General features: G+C 41.5%; 1 protein-coding gene across 1 annotated transcript in view; it reads left to right on the top strand.

Moving 5' to 3' along the window:
* Positions 1-6,459: 6,459 nt before the first annotated feature.
* GRM1 (glutamate metabotropic receptor 1) overlaps positions 6,460-21,900 on the top strand; it is a 194,772-nt gene continuing 179,331 nt past the window's right edge. The window contains 1 exon segment of the mRNA XM_068152423.1: positions 6,460-7,191. Within this exon segment, the coding sequence (XP_068008524.1) occupies positions 6,474-7,191 (718 nt within the window). The 5' untranslated portion in view covers positions 6,460-6,473.

Here is a 21,900-nt window from a genome sequence, read left to right as displayed (position 1 = left end):
TTGCTAATACTATTTTTCCCCTCTTCTTTTTGTTTTACAAAATATAGAGAAGGGTCACATGTAGTCAAAGAAAGGATACAAATAATGGTCAGTAAATACAGAGCCATTTTATTCAGTGCTTACTGTAGTCATTGGGGAAATTTCCCAAGTGGATACATGCTTGCAGGTTTCCTCTAAGAGGTGCAGAGATGTGTTGCTTCATAGTACAGTCGTTTGACATTCCGAGTTATTTGTTCCTTTGTAACTGAAATTTGTAGTGTAAGAGATTACAGACCCAGAGCTCCAGCCTAAAGACTGAGATGTCAGGAGGGAGTAGGTATACCATTCCCTCAGCTACATGGGAAGGACTTCCTTTCCACATGTAGGTGTTGCTAGTTTTCTATGGTACAAAACCGGATTCCTGCAGATCATGGCTTTACACAGAGCAGTGCTTGAAAATCACTGTAAAAATCCAGCTAGCAGATGCTTTAGCTGCTGTATTTCCTACAGAGTACCAAATCTTTCTCTATAAGGTACAATGACTTATAGCTAAACTCATTGTCCTGTTAGTTAGAGTGTAATGAAGTAGACCTATCTAGTTAATCTGTATTAAATCCCATATATCCAAGATACTGTTTCTTTTTTCACACTTAGGTAAGTCCCTGTCTGGCAAGTTCAGCCAGAGTGATTCAGACTGACATTTCCAAATTAAATTAGAAGTCTGTGGTTAAATTGAGTCTGAAGCTTGGAAATTGTGGATGTTTGACTTTGATACTCACTTTTCTCTTTGGCCTGATGTAGCATATAAGCTTGTTAGTATGCAAGTCTCAACACAGATTTATCTATTTGCTCAGGTTGTTTCTTAGCAGATGATTTCAGGGAAATCAGGTGATTTCAGGGCAAGGGAGTTTTATCAAAATTAATTGAGCTGGATAGAATTGGTGTGTGTAAGAGCATGTTGTAAATATTGTGGAGCATTTTGGCCTAGAGGGCACCCTAAGTACATTTTTTTTCAGTTAATAAATAAATAAACACAGAAATGGAATGTTTGACCAAATAGTCGCATTGTTTAGCAAAGGAGACATTTGACTGACTTCTTTTTCACTCTTTGGGAGAGTCTCTACAGACATTAGTGAACCAAAATTTGTCATTCAGTTTCACAACAGCAAATGCAAGGAAATCTCCGTGATTTGATGTGTGTGCTCTTTTGCACTGGAGAGAAAGCAGGTGCTTTCAGATGTTGCATGCCATTGCTTGGACAGTATGGATTTGTGTTGAAGAAGCCATTTGTGAGGTAATTTTCCCTTGAGGAGAGGCCAGAGCCTGGAGCAATCTCTTCTTGTCTCTCTCCTTAGCAGTTGTCACAAAGCACTTCTGCCAAGAAGCTTTTAATATAGTGTTATAAAAGCAATCAGTTACTTCTTTGAAAATATGGAATTAGTCTTAGTTATTAACAGTTCTGCTAGCCAGAGATGGAAACTGCTGAATGTCAGAATAAATCTAGTCTGTTCAACACTTCATGCAGTTTATAAACCTGAGAGAGTGTAAAAAATTTACAAGACATCCCTGAATGCTGAGTTTTGCATTGATTTGTATCTCACAGTTATTTGAAAGACATTGAAAGACATCATAACCAGACAAATAGTTCCCTCCTGACTAAATCTCTCTGAGGAGAGATTTTGGTTGTTCTAAAAAGAAGTGAAATTTCCTAAGCCGTTAATATAGGCTCAAGATACTGTGGCCTGAGATAGGGCATGAGAGGCTTTTTGATGACTAGAAATGGAAGCTTTCAAATTTCTGGGGATCCTTTTGGTCAAGGGCTGTCTATGCCTGTCAGAAAAAGGGCAGAGAAGAGTAAGCCCATATAATCATATGTGTGTGTACAAGCTACTGCTGGTTTCTGAGTTTGCCAAAGTAAGCCCCAGATTTCATGGGCTAATCCTATTTAATTTTATTGGATCTACTAATATAAGGAACAGCTGAGAATCAGACTTTTATGAAGCTCCATATATACTGACATAGATCCATTAATGTTCATTTCCTAGCAGTTGCCACAAGTAAGTGTAAGTAATCAAAACTGTTACAAATACTGCTTGCTTCTAAACAGATAGGGTGACCTAAAAGCTTAAATACAAGAAAGGAGGTGAGAACAACATTGTAGCTGGCACGTGTTTTAGATTAAAATCTATGAGAAACATTTGTATTGCTGTGAGAAAATGAGCAAATATATTGAATATATTGGAAGATTTACCCCCCTGTTTTGACTGAGTGAGCCTGCTAGAGGATGAGATGACTCTAAATCCTAGTTCATGAGCAAACATTTTAGTACCTACTACAGAAGACTACCTATGCATGCACTGCATGCACACTGGTTTTGTATGGTAATTGCCTTTCGTAAATCATGAGAGAAAGGCATCTGAGTGAGCAGAATAGAAAGGACTACTAATAATTTGTAGAATAGCTGGTTCATGTTTTATCTGACTTCAGACACATGAGGTTTCTACTTGTTTCCAAGGCAGAAAAAAAATGTATCGTTTTAGCAGCATTCATCCACACAGATTTTAGGTTTAAATGGAGAGTTTGCACAACGAGACAGCAAATATGACTTTTCTGTCTTGGCAGGAAGTAGAGGAGGGAGTTACGCCAAACTCCCCACTATGGGAAAATAAAAAGTGGGATCTCAGTAAAACAGCTTTCCAAGCTTCGATCTTTGCTACTCCAAACTACCCCTGCCTTCAAATTGTTTTCTACAATACACTGGCCTCTCTCATAAAAGCTGACCAGAACTTTAGCAATTGAAGTTTTTCTGATGAAAGAGGTAATTTTTGATAAAATGGAAATGTTTAACTGGAGTGTGCCTGTTGCAGAAAAAAAGTCTTTTGAAGAAATACTGGAACAAAACTTCCATTTTTAGCTGATGATTGATTTTGTCTGAAGTAAAAATAATGGGAAATAGAACAAAACACTTTTGATGCCATCAAAATAGAATATTTCAATCAACCTCCAAGTGATTTTTAAATTGTGCTTCATGGGAGACTGAAAATTGTTCACTTTTCCTCCATTCCAGGAAGGAAAAATGTTTAACATGAGGTACTTTCCCATGGAAAGTAAACATTGCTTGCAAGCCAGCTCCAGCCCCTGCTTTATTCTTGCCCTGGTGCTCTGCTTGTCTGATGAAGGCTGTATCTCTGCAAAAAATGCAGTCATGGGCTGTTTCTGAGGCAAGAACTGTTAGATCTGTGGTGAGAGCAGGATCATGTTATAGAGGGCAGGGGCAGAAGGCAGCAGAGTGACTGTGGCCTCTTTGGGGTGCTATTTCCCTATGGGGGAAGTCTTTGTTTCCACTGTGATCACTGGGGAAGATTGAAGCCCTGGTAGTCCCATTGCTCTCTTTCTCTTGCCCTTCTTCCAAAAGCCTCCTGACATCCTGGGTCTTTTCATGAGTCCCAGACCTATGCCAGCTCTCACTTACTCCCATCTGCTGCAGCAGGGAGTGGACATGCAGCAGTTGAGGTCATGGCTGGACATCAGGACCTGCGGACCTGCTCTCCAATCCCAGCAAAACTCAGACCATCACAGGAGGCAGAGCAGCTCTGTGTGACAGCCATGCATGAGCCTCAGCAGAAAGACTTGCTGCCTGTGGGTGCCAGGTTGGAGGGGATGAAGGCTTCAGGGTGTTAAATGCTGGGAGGAACGAATGTGAGCATTTTCAAATGCTTCCTCTGCCAGTGGAACAAACTTTTCCCTTAACCATGGGATCATTTGCTGACATATTGCAGGTTTGTTGTGTCAAGGGTAGAGACTAAAGTTTAATTACTAAAACATGGATGAAGGGGAATTTGTTCTCCCCTCATGTACACATCTGGATGATCCTGCAGGTCCCCTCCAGGTCTGCTGCTTGTCAGTGCTGCCATGAACTGGGTCTGCAGGGCTCCAGGAGAGCTTCATGACCAGTAGCAGAGGACAGGCACCCCCTCCATCCTCAGCCCTGGGCTGAGTGTTCCATGAGGATAAATATACAACACAGGCAAACAACTAGCAGTATGACAGTTAAAAAAGGCACAAATATTGTCACAGGGCAAAGGCACCCCTGAGGCAGCATTCACTGCAAACCCTTCACTGAATGAGCAATAGTTAAATGTTTGTCCTTGCCTCTTTCTTTCAAAAGTAGGGCAAATATCTATAGAGGTCCCAGTGGGGAGGTAATCTAACTTTAACTTTCATACAGTCGAGTAAAACACCCGAGACCTGTGTTAGGAATGCAAGCAGGTCGTCTGAATTATGATTATTCAATTTGGTTTTATTTTAATCTGACATGCCTCTCACATGCTTCATTTAGATTCATCTTGACCTGAAAACTGTAATCTCAATGCCTTTATCCTTACAGGTGATTTATCTTGTTGCAGCGTTTGTGGGGTGGTTTTGTTTGTTTGCATGGTTTTTAATATATGTATATAATATTTTAATAGAGAAAGCGTCACATTTCACTATCTCGGGTCTCACGAGCATAGTCTGAGGCCCCTTCCAGCAGCTATCTCTTGCTTTTGCTCTCCCCCTTGTTAATTGGGGCAAGAAGATAATGAATTAAGAGACGAGGGAGGTGAGAACAAACACCTCCCTGCAGCCGCAGCGTGCTCCGGGTGATGATTGCTTGCTCGCTTACAAGACAATAGCCGAAGAAATTAAGGAGGGGGAGAAAATGACTGATCCTTCAGTATGAGATAATGGATGAGCCCAGGATGACCTGTTTTTTTCCTTGCGGTGGAGCGGTGCTGAAGACAGAGGGCACCAGCGCCCAGCCCACAGCCGTCGCCCCGCCGCCAGCGCGCCAGCTCGGGGCGGCCGGAGAGCCGCCAATGCCTGCTCTGAGCAGGCTGAGAGCTACTGCCGCACCCGGCCAGGTACGTCTCGGGGGTAGCCCTCCAAACGGACCGCGGGGCTCAGCTGTGGGGGTGCCTGTGGGGCAGGCGGGGCAGGCAAAAGGCCCTGGGGAGACGGGCTCAGCGGCTGCATGGGAGAGCCTACTCCAGGCGGCTGTGCTTGCCTGCGTGTGCGGAGACACAGCCAGGACAGCGGCTCTGCTCGTAGCATCGCCGTCCGCTTGACTGTCTCCAGCTCACTGCACCTCTCGGCGGCCAGCCCCGCCGCGGCCCCGGCTGCCTTGACCGCCGCCGGGAATGGACTAGGGACGGCGGCCAGTCTGGGGCTGTGTGTGCCGCGGCTGGTCTCCGGGCGTCGGGGTGTGTGTGTGAGTGAGAGTGTGCGAGCCTGTGTGCGAGTGTGCGTGCGGAGAAACCGCCGCAGCGGCCCCGGGCAGAAGGCAGAAGTTTGCGGGGAAGCGCCCAGCGGTGCCTGCGGGCAGCCAAGCCAGCAGTGACGAGGTCGGGACAGCGGGACAGGGGTCACCACCACAGAGGGGTTGACAGGACAGCCGGGCAGCGAGCTGCTGAAAGCGGGGTCCGACGGAGCGGAGGGACAAAGGGCCTGGGTTGGGGCGGGCAGGGGCGGCGGCCAGGAGCTGTCCCGAGTGCTGACGGGGCCGCGGTGCAACAGGGACCGGACCGGCCTCGCTGCACTCCCGCGTCTCTGGCGGCGTTGCAGCCGCGCCGCCTGCCCCCCTTCCAAACTGCGTTTCTAGCCTCCAAGGCTAGGCTCGCCGCCGTTCCCCTCCCGAAGCCTGCATACAAGGCAGGCGTGCCGGTAAGGTACATCAAGGACTTCGCCCGCGGTTGCCTTAGTAACTAATATGTATTTTCACCCGCTTACATGTGTGACCCTGGCTGAATTAGAGTTTTGCCCTCTACACACGGAAAAGTTAATCAGAACAGTAAACTGGTTCCTTTCTGCCTACCTTCGCTGACCTTTAAATGACATTTCTCGTCGCCGGCAGGACAGGTAGTTCACCCTCTCTTCTCAACCTCCTTTCTGTATTGGGAAATGAAATTCCTGAGCTGAGAAAGAAGGTAGTCAGAAGGCAAGAAGAAAATTACTTGTCAGCCCTCTTTCAGGTCTGGGGCCGCTGGGGCCAAGCTAGGACGCTTCTCCCATGAGCTAAGTACCTGGTGAAACTTTCAAAACTTCCCGTGGGCAGAGGGAAAGGTAGACAGGAAAAGGATTATATAAACTGAACATATGTGAGTATGACTGATCTTATGTCAAGGCAAATGAAGACATATTTAAATCCCTCTTGAAACTTCCTATTGGGAGGCTCATGAAGCAAATTTCCCTGATTATTGACTGGACTGCTTTACTGAGCTCTGGTTTGATATCTATTTCCTGATTGGCTTGTTTATTTCCTTTTTCTCTATCACCAGGTTAAAAGTCACTAGTATGACAGCTGCCTTGTCACCTGCGAGAGCAATGCTGTAAGACTTTGCTGTGATGGTATTTGGAACAACTTGAGCATTGGACGGGGGAAGTGGATGTAATTTCCTTCATGTCCTTAAACCATGTGCAGGCAAGAGGAGCCCATGAAATTCGTAACCTGGGTCTGGATGACATCGTGCAACAAAATGATTGGCGTGCTGCTGGTCTTTTTCCCTGCTCTGCTCCTGGAGATGGATGTGCTGCCCAAGAGTGCCGGGAGGAAGGTGCTTCTCTCCGCAGGCTCCTCGCAGCGGTCGGTGGCTCGGATGGACGGGGATGTCATTATCGGCGCCCTCTTCTCTGTCCATCACCAGCCCCCGGCTGAGAAAGTGCCTGAGAGGAAGTGTGGGGAAATCCGGGAGCAATACGGAATCCAGAGAGTCGAAGCCATGTTTCACACTTTGGATAAAATTAACGCCGACCCTGTCCTGCTACCTAACATTACCCTGGGCAGTGAGATCCGAGATTCCTGCTGGCACTCCTCTGTGGCCCTGGAGCAGAGCATCGAGTTCATACGGGACTCCCTCATCTCCATCAGGGACGACAGGGACGGGGGCACCCGCTGCATCTCCGACTCTCAGCCCCAGCCCCCGAGCAGAGTGAAAAAGCCCATCGCGGGGGTCATCGGCCCTGGCTCCAGCTCGGTCGCTATCCAAGTCCAAAATCTACTCCAGCTCTTTGACATCCCCCAGATCGCTTACTCTGCCACCAGCATCGACCTGAGCGACAAAACGCTGTACAAATACTTCCTCAGGGTGGTCCCCTCTGACACCCTGCAAGCCAGGGCTATGCTCGACATCGTCAAACGATACAACTGGACCTATGTCTCCGCCGTCCACACAGAAGGTAGGTATCAGGCAGCCCACAACCTTCCCCGAGAGCTCCCTAGCTCCCTCGGCCGGCCCCGGCGCTCTGCGCCCTCCGCGGGGGCTCCACAGAGATGCACCGGTGCTGGGTTACCCACTGGGACCCCGGGAGAACCGGCAGACTCTCCGAGAGAGCACCGGCCTCTGCCCCGGGGACCCCGTCAGGTGAAGAGAAGAAAGTGCTGAGGGTGGGGGTTATTTCCCTGGCGCAGAGGAGTACGCCCGGGAGCCGCCGCGGTTGCGGACAACGGGAGGGGTTTCAGCAGCGCAGGAAAGCCTGCAAGAAATCGTGCGTCTTCCCGGTAGTCCCGTCTCCCGTCCTCGTTCTCATACAGAGTGGTTCGTGTATTTCCAAATAAAAGTTAACAGATGCGAGCATCTAGACTCGGAGGTGGCAGAGGCGCTGGCGGCGCCGTGGTGTAGTCCGGAGACTGCCCCTGGGGGGCCGATGCGCAGGTCTTACACATACAGCCACTACCACCACGGAAGGCTGCTGGCAAAACAGCCACTACCGGCAAGGATTGCTAGATTAGCTGCTGGCTTTGCTGCCTGTGGATGCGCTTTCTGGGACTGTGAGCAGAGAGGAAAGAAAAGTGAAAATCCCTCTGCAGTCCAAGTAGCATCTGCAAAGCCCCGTCCTGCGGGAAAGAAAGGGTAGTGGATAGTTTGTCAGCAGGTCTGGGCAAGCATGTTTTTGTACAGCTTGAATATTAGTAAAAAAGGATTTCTCTGTACAATCTATTCATAGTCAACAGGTTTCATTAATTTCAAATATCAAAAGAAAAATATTAAATGTAAGGATATTTTAGGAAGGAGACCTTGGTTTATGGCCTGGCTAGGTGGACAACAGAAGTAATTGTGAGAGAAACAATTCATTGTGATATATTAGAGTGACATTCCTATAATCCAGTAATGGGCCTCAAAATGGTATTTTTAAGTACAAGATTGCAAACCTGAGCACCTTCTTGCTACAGTTTTCCAGATATGCTGTTTATCTGATTGTCTCTCTTGTATGGATGTGATTTTTGATTCCTTCCAGTTACTGATCTGACTCCACATCTCTCATTCTCACAGAGATGACTAAGTAAAAATAGTTTACAATATATATTATGATGAATAAATAATCTCCAGGGAGAGTTGGATATACAAAATTCAAAGGTGAATTGAATTAAACTGGGCACCTAAACAGTGAAAGTGTGGCGCGTGGTGGTTAGTAAGAGCAGAAAGCAATGACCTGATATTTGCAGTTGGATGAGAAAACAAATTCCTAGCAAGAGCTGGACATGAGCCATTAAGATTCTCTGTTTCTGACAGACATGGTTAGATCTTGTGGAAGGTCAGGGTGAAAAATAAACATGAAAAGAGTTTTGGTTTTTTTTTTGTTGATGTAAATCACCATCAATCCCTTCATGGCACTTCAGAGAGCTGTGCTAACTCACAGTGCCTGAAAAGCTGCCTCAAGGGACCTGGGCGCTCGCTCCTGCAGGCTCACTCATTAACATCAGTGAGACTTACTTCTTTTGCAAAAGGTGGCAGCTTATGAAGGTTGTTTATTCATTCATTTTTAAACAATCATTATAAGTAGTCATTTCAGTCATTGCTTGTGAGAAATTTTAAATAAATATCTGTTTTTATGAATATGCTACTGACTGATGAAAAATGTTTGTTGTAAGATATTTTTATAGACTTTGAAGCAATACTTTTGAAAACAGTGGCTCAGTTCTGCCCCACAAGGCAACAGTCTCCTCTTAGGAAATATCACAAGGACTTTTCAGATTATGCAGCTTGAGATTCATATTTACTTTTAAAAATTAGTATTATTCTGTATGTGCCATAAATTTATTGTTAGATTCAAGCTACAAATTCCACTCAAAATATGTAGCAAACTTCCAAAACTCCCTCCTTTTTTTTTTTTTTTTCTTATTTAAAGTGAAATTAGTATTCATGAAACTTGGTGTAAATTGTTACATTTCTATCTTTTTAAATCCCATGCATTCACTGTGAGAGATCTGCTAACTGGTTTGTTAAAAGTGGGATCATTCTTTGCAGACAACACAAAGCCACTCTGAATAATAGTCTGCGTGAATAGGAGCTGCTCCATCCATGCTATGTTTGGAAATATGGGGATAAAGTGTAGTTGGAAACATTCCTCCTACACACTTACTCATAGGCCTCTACACTGTCTTTACAGTGGGCTGCAAAATGTGCTGGGAGAAATTCTAGGGTATCATAGGTTGAAGAATCACTTTGGCAGGAACTGTGAGAAATGGACACGTGTCTAGAAAATGCACAGATTGACACTGTGCAAAAGTTAATTGTTTCACCTCCGAAGTTCCCCAGATTCAGTCTGATCACCTCTTCAGAACAGAAAAGCTACTTAGTTACTACTCAACCCTTTGTTCTCATGGGGGTGGACAATCCTCAGCTCTTGCAGCCACCTAACCACAAGGGGATGCAATGAGACCACTGAGCTGCTTGATTACCTGTGACAGCTAGTCATGCTCCTCAGTCTACACTGGCTCATGGCAGGGTCTCAGAAGTTCGGAGGTAATGAGCCCTTTCTCAGTCTAAACCATTCAACTCCTCTGTTTATGCTGCCTCTACTCATACTGTTGCTGGAGCTATTTCATTGTCCAAACCAATGCTGGTCTACACAACTATACCTTTAAAGAAAATCAGAAATAAAACCCCAAATTGGCACCCACCTTTCTTAACATGAAGCCTACACATCATAAGAATGAAGATAATAAAATCACCCAATCTGTAGCATGATGTCTTTAAGTGGTACCCAATATCATACTTTGCATTTGACATGGAAGTTTCTTCTTTGTGTGTGAATACACTAATTAGTGTTAATTAGTGGTGGAGACATTTAACTATATACAGTCTCTATACCCCAGTACATAAAGTTGCATGGAGGTATACCATACTTGTTTTGAAGTGGGTTTTTTTTTTACACTGTTGTTTATTAACATTGCACTTGAACAGAAACTTCTCAGTAAATAAAATCTCTTTTCAAAGGCTCACTTAGCATGTGGCTCATTTTAGATTTAAATTGAGACATGCAACTTCACAGTCAAGAACAAAGAAAAGGGAGTTACTATGTTTGGTTATTTTGTTATGTGTTTCAGTTGAGCATAGTTGCACATCATGAGAGTGCTTTTTTTTCCAGAGTGGGCAGCAATCACTAAACGATGTGAGAAATCTGTGCATCTGCCACTGGAAGGTTGTGTGACTGTATAGTAGCTGCAAGGCATTTTCAAGGCTATTATGTTTTTATGATTTTAAGAATTCTTCAGAGGTAATTCAGTGTTGGAATTCTTGGCTTGGAAGTAATTTGTAGCTGCAAATGCACATAAGGGAATGTCTCTAAGCCAAGACTTCGTATGGAAATCAAAGACATCAAAAACACATGTGTTAAGTTGGGCACAATCTGCAGTATGCTAAGGACAGAAGGAACTCTGCTTGCTAAGGGTTACCTTCCAAGAGAGATATTCTGGTCTTTGTGAAATAATTTCAGAGTGGTATTCTTGATTTACCAGGCAGTCACTGGTTATTTGATAAAACTGTGAAGAATTACAAGGGGACACTTCCTTCCTTGCCCAGAGAACAGACATTATGCTGCCCCCCAGGATGAAGCAAGATATGATGAGACAATGGGCACCACATTTGCATTGTTTTGATGCTGAAGGCACAGAGATTAATAAGGTTGTCTCCAGAAAATATAGAGCAGCTGCAAGATTGCTGTCTGCTAGAACAACTTCCAAACCACACAGAACACCTGCACACTGGTTAATGATCAGTACAGAGTCTCCACTAAATCCCTCTCTTTTAGGTGTTCCTCTTATACATGAAGCAGGAGATGATGATATAAGAAGACTTTTTATCACCTAATCTTCCAAACGCATCACTTGTGAATAAGCAAATAAAAATCCGAATGTGTAGCATGGATCTGTTCAAGTGCCATTTGTGATAATGGACTATTCTTATGTTTCAGTGTACAAATGTGCCTTTCTAAGGAAAATTTTCCTTCCAAAAAATAAACATTCAGACTTTGTAGAAACACTTTTGGAAAGAGACTGATTAAGGTAATTGTCCCAAATTTTGATTGGCTTTGGATTAGTTTTAATAAGGGCACTGAAATGTTTCTGGTCTTGAACAGTTTTCACAGAATCACAGACTGTTAGGGGTTGGAAGGGACCTTGAAAGATCATCTAGTCCAACCCTCCTGCCGGAGCAGGATCACCTACACCAGATCACACAGGAGTGCATCCAGGTGGGTTTTGAATATCTTCAGAGAAGCAGATTCCACAACCCCTCTGGGCAGCCTCTTCTGGTGTTCTGTAACCCTCACAGCAAAAAAATGTTTTCCTTATGTTTCCATGGAACTTCCTATGCCTCAACTTCAACCCGTTGCCCCTTGTCCTGTCATTTGGCATCACTGAGAAGAGTCTGACTCCATCCTCTTGGCACTCACCCTTTACTTATTTACAAATATTAAGGAGATCACCCCTCAGTCTCCTCCTCTCTGAACTAAAGAGCCCAGCTCCCTCAGTCTCTCCCGATAAGGAAGATGTTCCACTCCCTTAATCATTTTTGTAGCTTTGCGCTGGACTCTTTCAAGCAGTTCCCTGTCCTTCTTGAACTGAGGGGCCCAGAACTGGACACAACATTCCAGATGTGGCCTCACCAGGGCAGAGTAGATGGGGAGAAGTCCTCTTCACTTCCTAACCACACCCCTTCTAATACACCCCAGAATGGCATAGGCCTTCTTGGCTACAAGAGCACAGTGCTGGCTTGTGGTCATTGTCAGATTTGTGTTGCCAGGCTGTTCCTTTGCTAGAATATGTGGCTTAAAATGGACTATGGTGAAGCAGATGGGACCACTGAAAAGACTTTCAGATCAAGGTAGCTGGTAGGTAGATTATCTTCACAATGATTTTTGATAACTTGACTGCTGCACATTCCCAATGTACAGGAAAGTCATAAGCATGGTTCTGTATGTTTGAAAGAGGACGGAAGGGAGGGAATCTTCCACTTTATTGCAAATTTCACAGGAAATAAGTTCTTTCAGTAGCACTCAATAAAGTGGCTTTAGAGGTTCTAGACAATACTTCTGTTTAAAGAGGGGTAGGGCAATAAGCATCCAATAGTTCAAAGGAATAGTTTTCATACAATTGTGTTTAATTTCTTACAAAGTGTTTCTACAGCTGTTATTAAAAATGTTCTATCAGTAATTCCATAATGCCTCTCAATGATTGATACTTTCTGATAAAATTATGGTCATACAAGAAAGAAAAGCAACTCAAATTCAATGACTGACATTTTTAAGTTTGCAAATATTTCTACTGGCACCAAGAATCATAACAATGCTTTTAGAGGTTAACCTTATTGTTTTGAATTGTGCCTAAGATGTGTGTTCACAAATGCGTATTCCAGACTACTTTTTCCTCCATTTGACTAGCTTCAGTAACCATCTTCAGATGTTTTATGATAGGAAATAAAGAGAGAGATGTCCCAAGAAGGACAGAATTTATTTTGAAAATAAGTGTGGACTAGAATATTTCCTGAATCAGCTGCATTAATTGTATTTATTAGGAGGTGCTGGTAGAAACATTTATATTGATTCAGGTTGACAGAACTATTGTGGGTGACAAACACCATGGAGATCAAGACAAATTCCTTCTTGAAAATGTACTACATTGCAGTACTCCTAAGTTCACAAATAACCTAGCTTTTCAGCTATGCAACTGCCAGCTGCATGAGTTAAATCAACTCAAAAGACTCATCCAATTTCTGTATCTGCCTTCTCAGCAATATTGCCAGAGCTCATATTTATCAGTCAATACCATGAATTAATTTGAGCTTTACTTCATATTTTTTTTCTACATTATGCCTTTGCTTTCAGATTTGTGTGACCCATGATCCTTGTAAAGTCCTGTGGGATTCTTGAGTCATTGCACACTTTTAAAAAAAGTTAAAATGATTTTTGTTTTCTCAAAAATCTGTGTTAAAATGCCGCTAAAATATTCCCTTGAACGTATTGTTTGTAATATGAAGGTGCTTATGCTTAGGTTTCTCAGACTGAAAAGCAAAACTTATGTGAAGTGAAATCATGTAACTAGAAGTAGTGTCACTAATTGAGAAAGACCCTTCAGGGGTCTGATGCTTCAGTGAGCTGGTAACTGTAGAGGGAGACCAGAAGCGTTGCATCTGCCACATGTAACCCAGAAAAATACTGATCAAAGCTGTTACTAACTGGTGATCATTGACCCATGTAAAACAAAGCAGGGTTTTCAGTATATTTTCTGGGTGGCAGGTGTTCACAGCATAAGCCATTGTCACAGATGGTAGTAATTAACGCCTGAGCTGTAGGGGAAACTGACCAGACACAAACTGCAATAGCATTTCGCCTAAAGAAACCATCCCTTCACCTGTAGTTATCTAAAGGATGCTAAGGGATATCAACCAGAGATGGGTAGAGAGAGGTGTGAAGCAAGCAAATGCCATCCATTTGGTAACCAGCTGTTTTGCTGGGTAAATCTTCAGAATGAATCTTATCCCAAACAGTAATATTACTATTATTATTATTACTATTAGTGTACGTCTTGAAAAACAGTGCCTAGATCTGGCTTACCTATCAATGCAGCACAAAGTTGGCTGTGATGGGAGTCTTGCCATCTTTGAAACTGTTGTAGCCATTGCTGCCTGTTGGGCTGTGGACCCATTTACTGTCCAGGACAAAGGATGGCCACAAACAGGATGTTCATGGACCCTAGTGAAGCATAAAGATGTTTAATAAACTAAGGTATGGTGTTTTTTCTCTGCAAAAGCTATGTTGGTTCTTCCCTAACATGGCATATTTATTTCTTTGTGCACGAATAGTGGTTTTGTTGTGGTTCCTACCAATTAGCTTTGTGCAGAACCATCTTAAATCTGCAGAAATGTCATGTCTGTTCTTCATGGGTTACCCTCTGTACTCTGTATAAACTCTGTTTAAAAAATGAAAACTGCTATATGAAAATACAAAATTTGTTTTTCCACTTTACTGCTTTCATCTGTTTTGGTACTTGGGTCAGCTTAAATGGTAGCAACATACCCCAACAGAAGATTAACTGATAGTAGCAATTTGTTAAATTCCATCTTATGGATTTGTTTTAAAATACATTTTACTGACGCTGAGACAAAGGTTCTGTCTTATCCTGCCTAAAGAAAGACCTTTTTGTGAGAACCATCCCATTTGCCTTCATAGCAGTGCAGACTGAGGGAATTAATTTAACTTTTCTGTTATGGTTTTATCTTCCCTGAGTGTTCTTTTTATATCACTGGGTATCACTGAATATCAGGCAAGTTTCCCATTTCTGAAATTTTTGAAGAATAGTTAGTTATTAGATTCTATGTCTTTATGTTTCAAAATGGTTTCATCGTGGTTTTGTATTTAATTTGTTAAAGTATGCTCTGTTCTCTTTTGCTCATTAGGACACAACTCGGACTTTTTAAAGTATTTGGGTATTTTGTTTTGTTTTGTTTTATTTTGGTTTAATAGCCTTAGAAAATGTACTTTTTCTGCTATTTTGATCCCTTTGGAGGTTTGTCTTTCAGCCTCATATTTTTCTAAGTAATCTTCATGTAATCTGCTAGTATTTCACTCTTTTGGCTGCTCCTTTTAATGTCCTTGAAAATAGTTTTGTCATTTTTCTATACATTTTTTTTTCGTTTAAATTAAATATTGTTGTTACTGATTTTTTTTTCTTCACATGCAGCTTTTTCTGTCCAAATGTGACTAAAGTACAGTCACAATTACAGACTTCTTTTTGGATAGCTAGGTGTTAGAAAGGCCTGGTGTATTGTCGAAGACTAAATTGAATTGCTGTTTCTTTTTTTGAGTTCAATGAACAGATGAGTAACACATATGAAAAATAAATCACAGTCTGTAAGACTTCCCTCCATTTTCCATTACCTAACCTACAGTCTGATAGTGTTACATACAGACCCTGAGCGTGTTAGTGATGCTTTGTGACACGTGGGGTGCTTTTTAATGAAAAGTACTGCGCATCACAAGCTGTCCTTTCCTCTTGTGATGTGCCACCACCTGGATGGCTTTTGTCTATCAAATACCAGTGTGACAGAGTTTTACTGAAAAGTCATAGTGTTTGTTAGAGAATGTCATGGTCATCCATTTGAACAGTTTTCAGTTGTATTCTCTCTTACATGTTTTTAAGCAAATAGATTTCTGAAAGTATATTTGAAATGATTTATAAGCCCCTTTGAAACTTGATAGAAATGGTGTAATTATCAGTATTTGGCAGTTCTGGTAGAGAAATCAGAGAAGATCACATTCTGTGCTAATGCAGAGAGCAAGTGTAGTTGTAAAGCTCTTGATGTGGTGCTCACTGAGGTTAGATGGAGGCCCAATGGATCCTGAATGGGGCTCAGCCTGGCTATCCAATGTTATCTTTGTAGGTTATGGAATTGACATTCCTCAGAAAGCACAAAGAATCCACAGGGCTTGTGAATCCCACAGCTAGATAGATTTCCTACTTAATTGAAAGCAATAGAAAATTGTGGGATGGCAAATTGTGTTTGTTGCATTTGCACAGATACTGGATATTAATACATGTATTTCTTCCTTCCAAATAGAAGGCTGAATCTGGGTCACTTCTTCCCATACAAATTCCCCAGTGAATTTAACTCTTGTTTCTCTTTGCAAATTGTTTGAAGAGCAAACTTTCATTTTTCTTAAATGCAGTCACAGTTTGCAGTTGCCTGACCAGGAATTTTCATCCTTATTCATCTGTGGGTACAGATGGATTTGTACAGGCTACTAAGCTCCCAAACACTTATTAAACAAGAAGAAGAAGGCACGAATACTGCTTAAGTAACAGCTATTTGAAATCTGAGTAAGTGTTCATAAATGCTTTCTTAAAATGTCTGGCCAGGCTCCAGTGATCATTGAATGTCTTCTCCTGTATGGAGTAGAATATAAAAGAGAAATTTGTAATTAATTATCAGGCAATGAGAAAACCTTTCATACTTATTCATTTAAACCTTTCTCATCCTCATGGTGCTGTGGAGAGGCTTTAGTAAATGGTAGTTTGGCATGTAGATCATCATGCTGGGTACTGAAAGATGATAATCCTCCTAGCATGAGCATATTTCTCTGACTGGAAACTCATGTCTTGCAGTCTCAGTGTCTTGCCTGAGCAGCCAATATGTGAAACAGTATTGGCAGTGCTATAAAGCAAGGCTGTGTTATCAACGTTGCTAAAACTGATAGGATGATTTGAGAAACTGGAAAGTTAAAATCCTCTCCTACATAACTGTTCAGAATGGTTTAAGGCAATGGGCCAACCTGCAAGTGAAACTACAAGAATGACAGGAAGGGTTTCCAGGAGATTCTTCTGAATTTGTCTCTGACCTCAGTAGGAGGTGGCTAATATTCTGTTAAACACATGCCCTTAACCATTCATGTGATGGTGTTCTTCAGTGTTGGTATACTGCAAAATCAGAGGATAAGGATGTAGTAAAAGTCAGTCTGAGTCTGCAGCATGAGGACAGTAATGTGCAAAACTGATGTTATGAAGTCAAGTGAAGCTATGAATATTGGTTTCTATATATTATGGAACCACCAAAATGGACAGTATTGAATTGTGCCAAAAATCTGAATGTAAAAGGCAAATGAGCTCTGTCAGACAGCTCTGGCTACCAAGAGAGCAATTCCCAGAAAAATAATGACAACGATTCAGCTGACAAAAAATTGTAATTAAATTAAAAGCAATCAGTGTTACTCAATGGAAAATAGGTCTTCTCGAACAAGCCTGATATTATTACCTGGTAAAAGTGAAAACCTGGTTGCTACAGATAAAAGTGCAGGTGAAATATCTTGGATTTCTGTAGGCACTGAATTAGTATTACAGGATATCTTTATTTTAAAAAGCACTATGCATTCTCAGGAAAACAGATGTTGCATAAGTTAAAACTCAGCACACTGACCTCAGCAAGTAAAGAGTGACCATGAAATGAGATTATGTCTACTGCATTGCACAGAGCTTGACAAATGCCTCACTGCCTTCATCAATGATATACAATGCATAACTGCTGACAAGATATGCAGATTTATGAAATGGCAGTTAATGGGGACAAAAGGGAAGGTAAACTAGGCCAAATCTGAGAAAGTGCATGCCAATACAGCAAAATGTCAACCATAAATACAGGCATAAAGCACGTATGCAATTTACATAGGAGGATTGTGTTCCTGAAGAAGTCCTGAATGTACTATATGGCTATAGAGGAGCTGCATAAAAAGCAGCCAAACAAGCCAAAATACAAAAAGCTAATGTCATCTAAGGATTGTTTGTATTAATTTTGTTATTCTTGGTTCATTTCTGCTGTCAGTGTTTTAAGAAGAAAGTTAAAACATTGGAAAGAGTTCGGAATAAAACTCTTAAGTCATTTGAGGGCTGCAAAAAGAAAACCTCATAGCAGGAATATAAATGAGCTTAATCTGTCTAGTTTGTCAAAAAGAGATACAGCTTGATTTATCAAAAAATGTTTAATTTCCTCCAGGCATACAAAAACAATAGGAAATACAGGGCTCTGTATCTTAATGGTTAAATACATAACAAGCACCAATTTCTGGTAAGCCAACAAATTCCAAATCAGAAAGAAGAGACAAACATTTTTACTTGTGATGGTGATTAACCACTGGGACAAATGACTGAGGAAAGTGATACATTTCCAGACTTGATGCTGTCTAATCAAAATTTACTGCAGATGTTCCAGTTCAGTTTTATGCAAAATTCAAGGCACTGGGCCCAGTACAGTGGGATCTGGAATGAATGTATGGGTTGATATTATACAGGTGGTTAAATATGAAGAGCTGGCTGTTGTCTTTGGCATTAAATCTTGTTAATTTATGGATAGGTTTGAGTATATAATCAGGCAGGGGGAAAAAAGGTTCTATTTAAACAGTTGTTGTAATAGGGTTTTGGTGTTCAATCACCCTGAAGGCACTACAAACACAGCTTCCAGGCCAAGATGTTAGCAGGTGAAGACGTTTATAACGTTATGCAGCAAGGTTATATACTCTATCAGAAGACACAGGTGTCACATCTTAATTGGTTATTTTCTACTGGCGTGCATGTAATTAAGGCATACAGTAAGTTAAAATAACAAAACAATATTCTGACACATCCAAACAAATTCTGCCAAGTTTCTCCCTTCAGTTACAAGATGTTTACATTCTTTCCTAAGTCAGAGACCAAACATAACCTTCTCTAATTCGAGCAAAGGCAAATCTTCCCCTACAAACCGTAGCTTAACTTCATGTGTTTGCACATCTGCTCAGCTGCCTCAGAAAATTTGTGGTATCCTGTATTGTTGATACTGATTGTAAAGGAAGAGAAACTCAGGACAAAATAATCCCCTCCATCAGATTCTGTTCGCTGTTGCAGTTTACATGCATTATTTTAAGTCAGTATTAGTTCCCTTGCCAGAAGCTACTTGTTATGAATTTTACTAGTTTACAGAGCCCTTAATATTTTTGTTTGCTTGGGGTGAAATTTTCAGTTTCATGTGGGTTTTATGCAACACTTATTCTCTTGAGTGTGACATAAATGTTGGCCACTGTGACTGAAGAAAACAACAAGTTTTCTAAAAGAATGCAGTAACATTCTTCTATAGTCTCAGTAATTAGAGTAGTGCTTTGTACCTGGAATGATACAATTCATCTGACAGCCCATGCAGAAGAAATAAAAAATAACCCCAACAACAAACCCTACTAATCAAGAAAACAAGATGTTGATAGCTAGGATTATTAACATTTTTAACCTAGAGTTTTTCTAGAAAGGAATTCAGTGTTGAATTTTGTGAATATTTGTTTTAACAGAGAAAATATGGGCATTGGTATTTTCTGCCGTCATATAGTTATTGATACTGTCCCTTCATGCAACAAATGTCTCAATATCCTTTTACAAGGCAATTTAGAGTATAGTCATGTCTGAAAACACATGTTCTTGTCACACCTACTTGAGCTTTTTCTACTGAGTTCAAATATATGTAAAATAATGTATTCTGCTTCTGTTATAACTGTGGTGCTGCCTGTGAAGTGTGAAGCAGAAATATGCTGGTACCACAAATATCCAAAGTCACATCACTGTTTTTTATAGTTAATATCCTGAGGACATATGAATAATAAAATGCTCTGTGTTTACATTCAGAACTATGATTCAGCTTTAATAAAGACACTGGGAGCTATGAAGTTTGGCCATGTATCTGGCTCTATGGAAAGATTCTTTAAGCTGCAGAATACTCTTGCTTGATAATAAAAGGCATGTGAGCATTAGCTGAACTTTAAGCACTTGCATTACAGAGGACAAGAATTAATGATACACTTACAGAACAATATTTCTGGGGATTGCTCACATCACAGCAGTGTCCAGTGCCTTACAAAGTTCGTCATGGTGTCCTTATCTTACATTAAAGGCAAACTGTAAGGGTCAGGGCTGGGCTGGCCACTAAATGAGTGGCAGACACTCTCTATTAACCCCTCGCCCTTCCTAACAAGGAAAAGCAAAAATAAAAAAAAGGGAAGGAGAGAGACATACATTGGAAAAGGAAACAAAATATTTAGTTTAATGAAAATAATAAGAATAAAATGAAATATATACAAATATATACAAAGCCCAATAACAAACCCAACCTTTAGATGACAATTATGTCACCGTCACCACTGATGCTGCAGACAGGCACTGGGAGAGTCTCAGACTGGACTCAGTGGCAGATTGAAACTGGATTCAGGAGCTGGATTTCGGAAAGCACAGATTGAGAGCAAAGGCAGAATAGACAGAATCTTCCTCAGATTCCAGACATTGAAGAAGAGAGCTTGACCCTTGTGACCCCTCAGCTTTATACTGAATATAACATATTTGTAATGGAATACCTTGCTGGTCAGTTTAGGGTCACCTGTCCTGTCTGCTCCTTCCTGCAGATGTGGCCTTTTACATTTTGCACCTGCAATGTGATGCTCAAGATTTAGCAGTTACCTTGGCTTGCATAACAATCCTTGGTACAAAATAAAAAGATGGAGCATTATCTCTGCTAGAAGCAGACACTGTTTGTGAAAACATGCTGTTAACTTCAGAAAGTGCTGTTACTTAGAAGCACTGAACAGACTTGGTCCTGTTTTACTACAACCTGAAACACAGGCTTCCTGCTGACAAAATGAACATTTATAAACCTTGTAAAGGTCTGTGTATTGGGTTAGGCTAGAAAGGTAACCAAAGAGCCTTAGAACTAGGGCTATCAGAGGATTATGAAAACTGATGAGAGAGCAGACTAAAGAAAGGCCACAGCCTGCTGAAGAAAAAGAACAGGATTTTGGATGTGCTGCTTTGAAGAGAGGCAAAGTTAGTTGCTGCTGTCTTTACAGATTTCAAGTGGAGTGCTGTAAATAGAGGATCAAGGTAAGTAGACAGCTAACTAAATGCTGAAACTTCATCAAGTTTATCCATGTAATAATTCAGATTTATTTTAAAATATTTTATTTGTTTTGCTTTTATTACTCATTTGCTAGAAACTGGATTGTGCTATGGTAAATGTCACCCAGAATTTTCCTCTGTCTTTTTAATGAATACTTTTAGACTGATGATTTGTACATGCTTAAATTAAAAAACCCAGACAGCTGCTAGGTTTTTTTTTTGGTCATAATACATGCAGGAAAATGATATGCAAAGACTAAAAAGAAAGAAACTACTTCTGTGTCTCTATCACTCAAAGACTTCCAATGTAAAAGGTTGCTAACTTATTAGTGCTGCTAGCTTTTGGTGTTGCCAGCCTCCTTATACTAGTATGAACTTTAACTTCCAAGAAAACTATCTTAAATTGTCTAGCTTCTAACTCATATTAACTTAAATTTAAAAATACACAGTATTTTGTGAAACAGAAATGTTTTCAAGATAGCAAATTACAATTCATATTCAGAATAGGCACTATGCATGCTTCTATTGTTTAGTAGGCAGGTTTCATTTTCTTGCCAGCAGAACACGGAAAATGACTGGGAGCTGCCACAAGACAGCACTGGGCTGCCTTGTTTTGGAGAGAAATTTGTGGAAGTGAAAAGATTCTTATATTGTCATTTGATTTCACCAAATCTATACCTTCCAAAGGGGGTAATATACTATAAGAAACTTCTATCTGCCTCTGCCTCTTTCTCATCATACCATCCCCTAATAATCACAGTCTGTACCATTCTATATGAAATTTTCCTAGTCTTTCTTACAGCTTCCTGGGGAAAGAACAACTCCATGTACCATTATAGGTTGGGGACAGACCTGTTGGAGAGCAGCACAGAGGAGAGGCACCAGGGGGTCATAGTGAATAGAAGGATGACCACGAGCCAGCAATGTGAGCTTGTCGCCAAGAAGGCCAAGGGTATCCTGGGGTGTATTAGAAGTGGTTAGTGGGTGGAAAGAGGTTGTCCTCCCCCTCTAATCTGCCCTGGTGAGGCCACATGTGGAATATTGTGTCCAGTTCTGGGCCCTTCAGGTCAAGAAGGACAGGAAACTGCTTGAAAGAGTCCAGCACAGAGCCACAAAAATGATGAAGGAAATTGAACATCTACCTTATGAGGAAATGCTGAGGGAGTTGGGTCTCTTTAGCCTGGAGAGAAGACTGAGAGGTGACCTCATTA

This window comes from Melanerpes formicivorus, unplaced genomic scaffold, assembly GCF_026170545.1.
Source record: "Melanerpes formicivorus ecotype bairdi unplaced genomic scaffold, bMelFor1.0.p_v2 SCAF_2, whole genome shotgun sequence".
In the NCBI taxonomy this organism is placed as follows: domain Eukaryota; kingdom Metazoa; phylum Chordata; class Aves; order Piciformes; family Picidae; genus Melanerpes; species Melanerpes formicivorus.
This window is presented reverse-complemented; position numbering and strand designations above follow the sequence as displayed.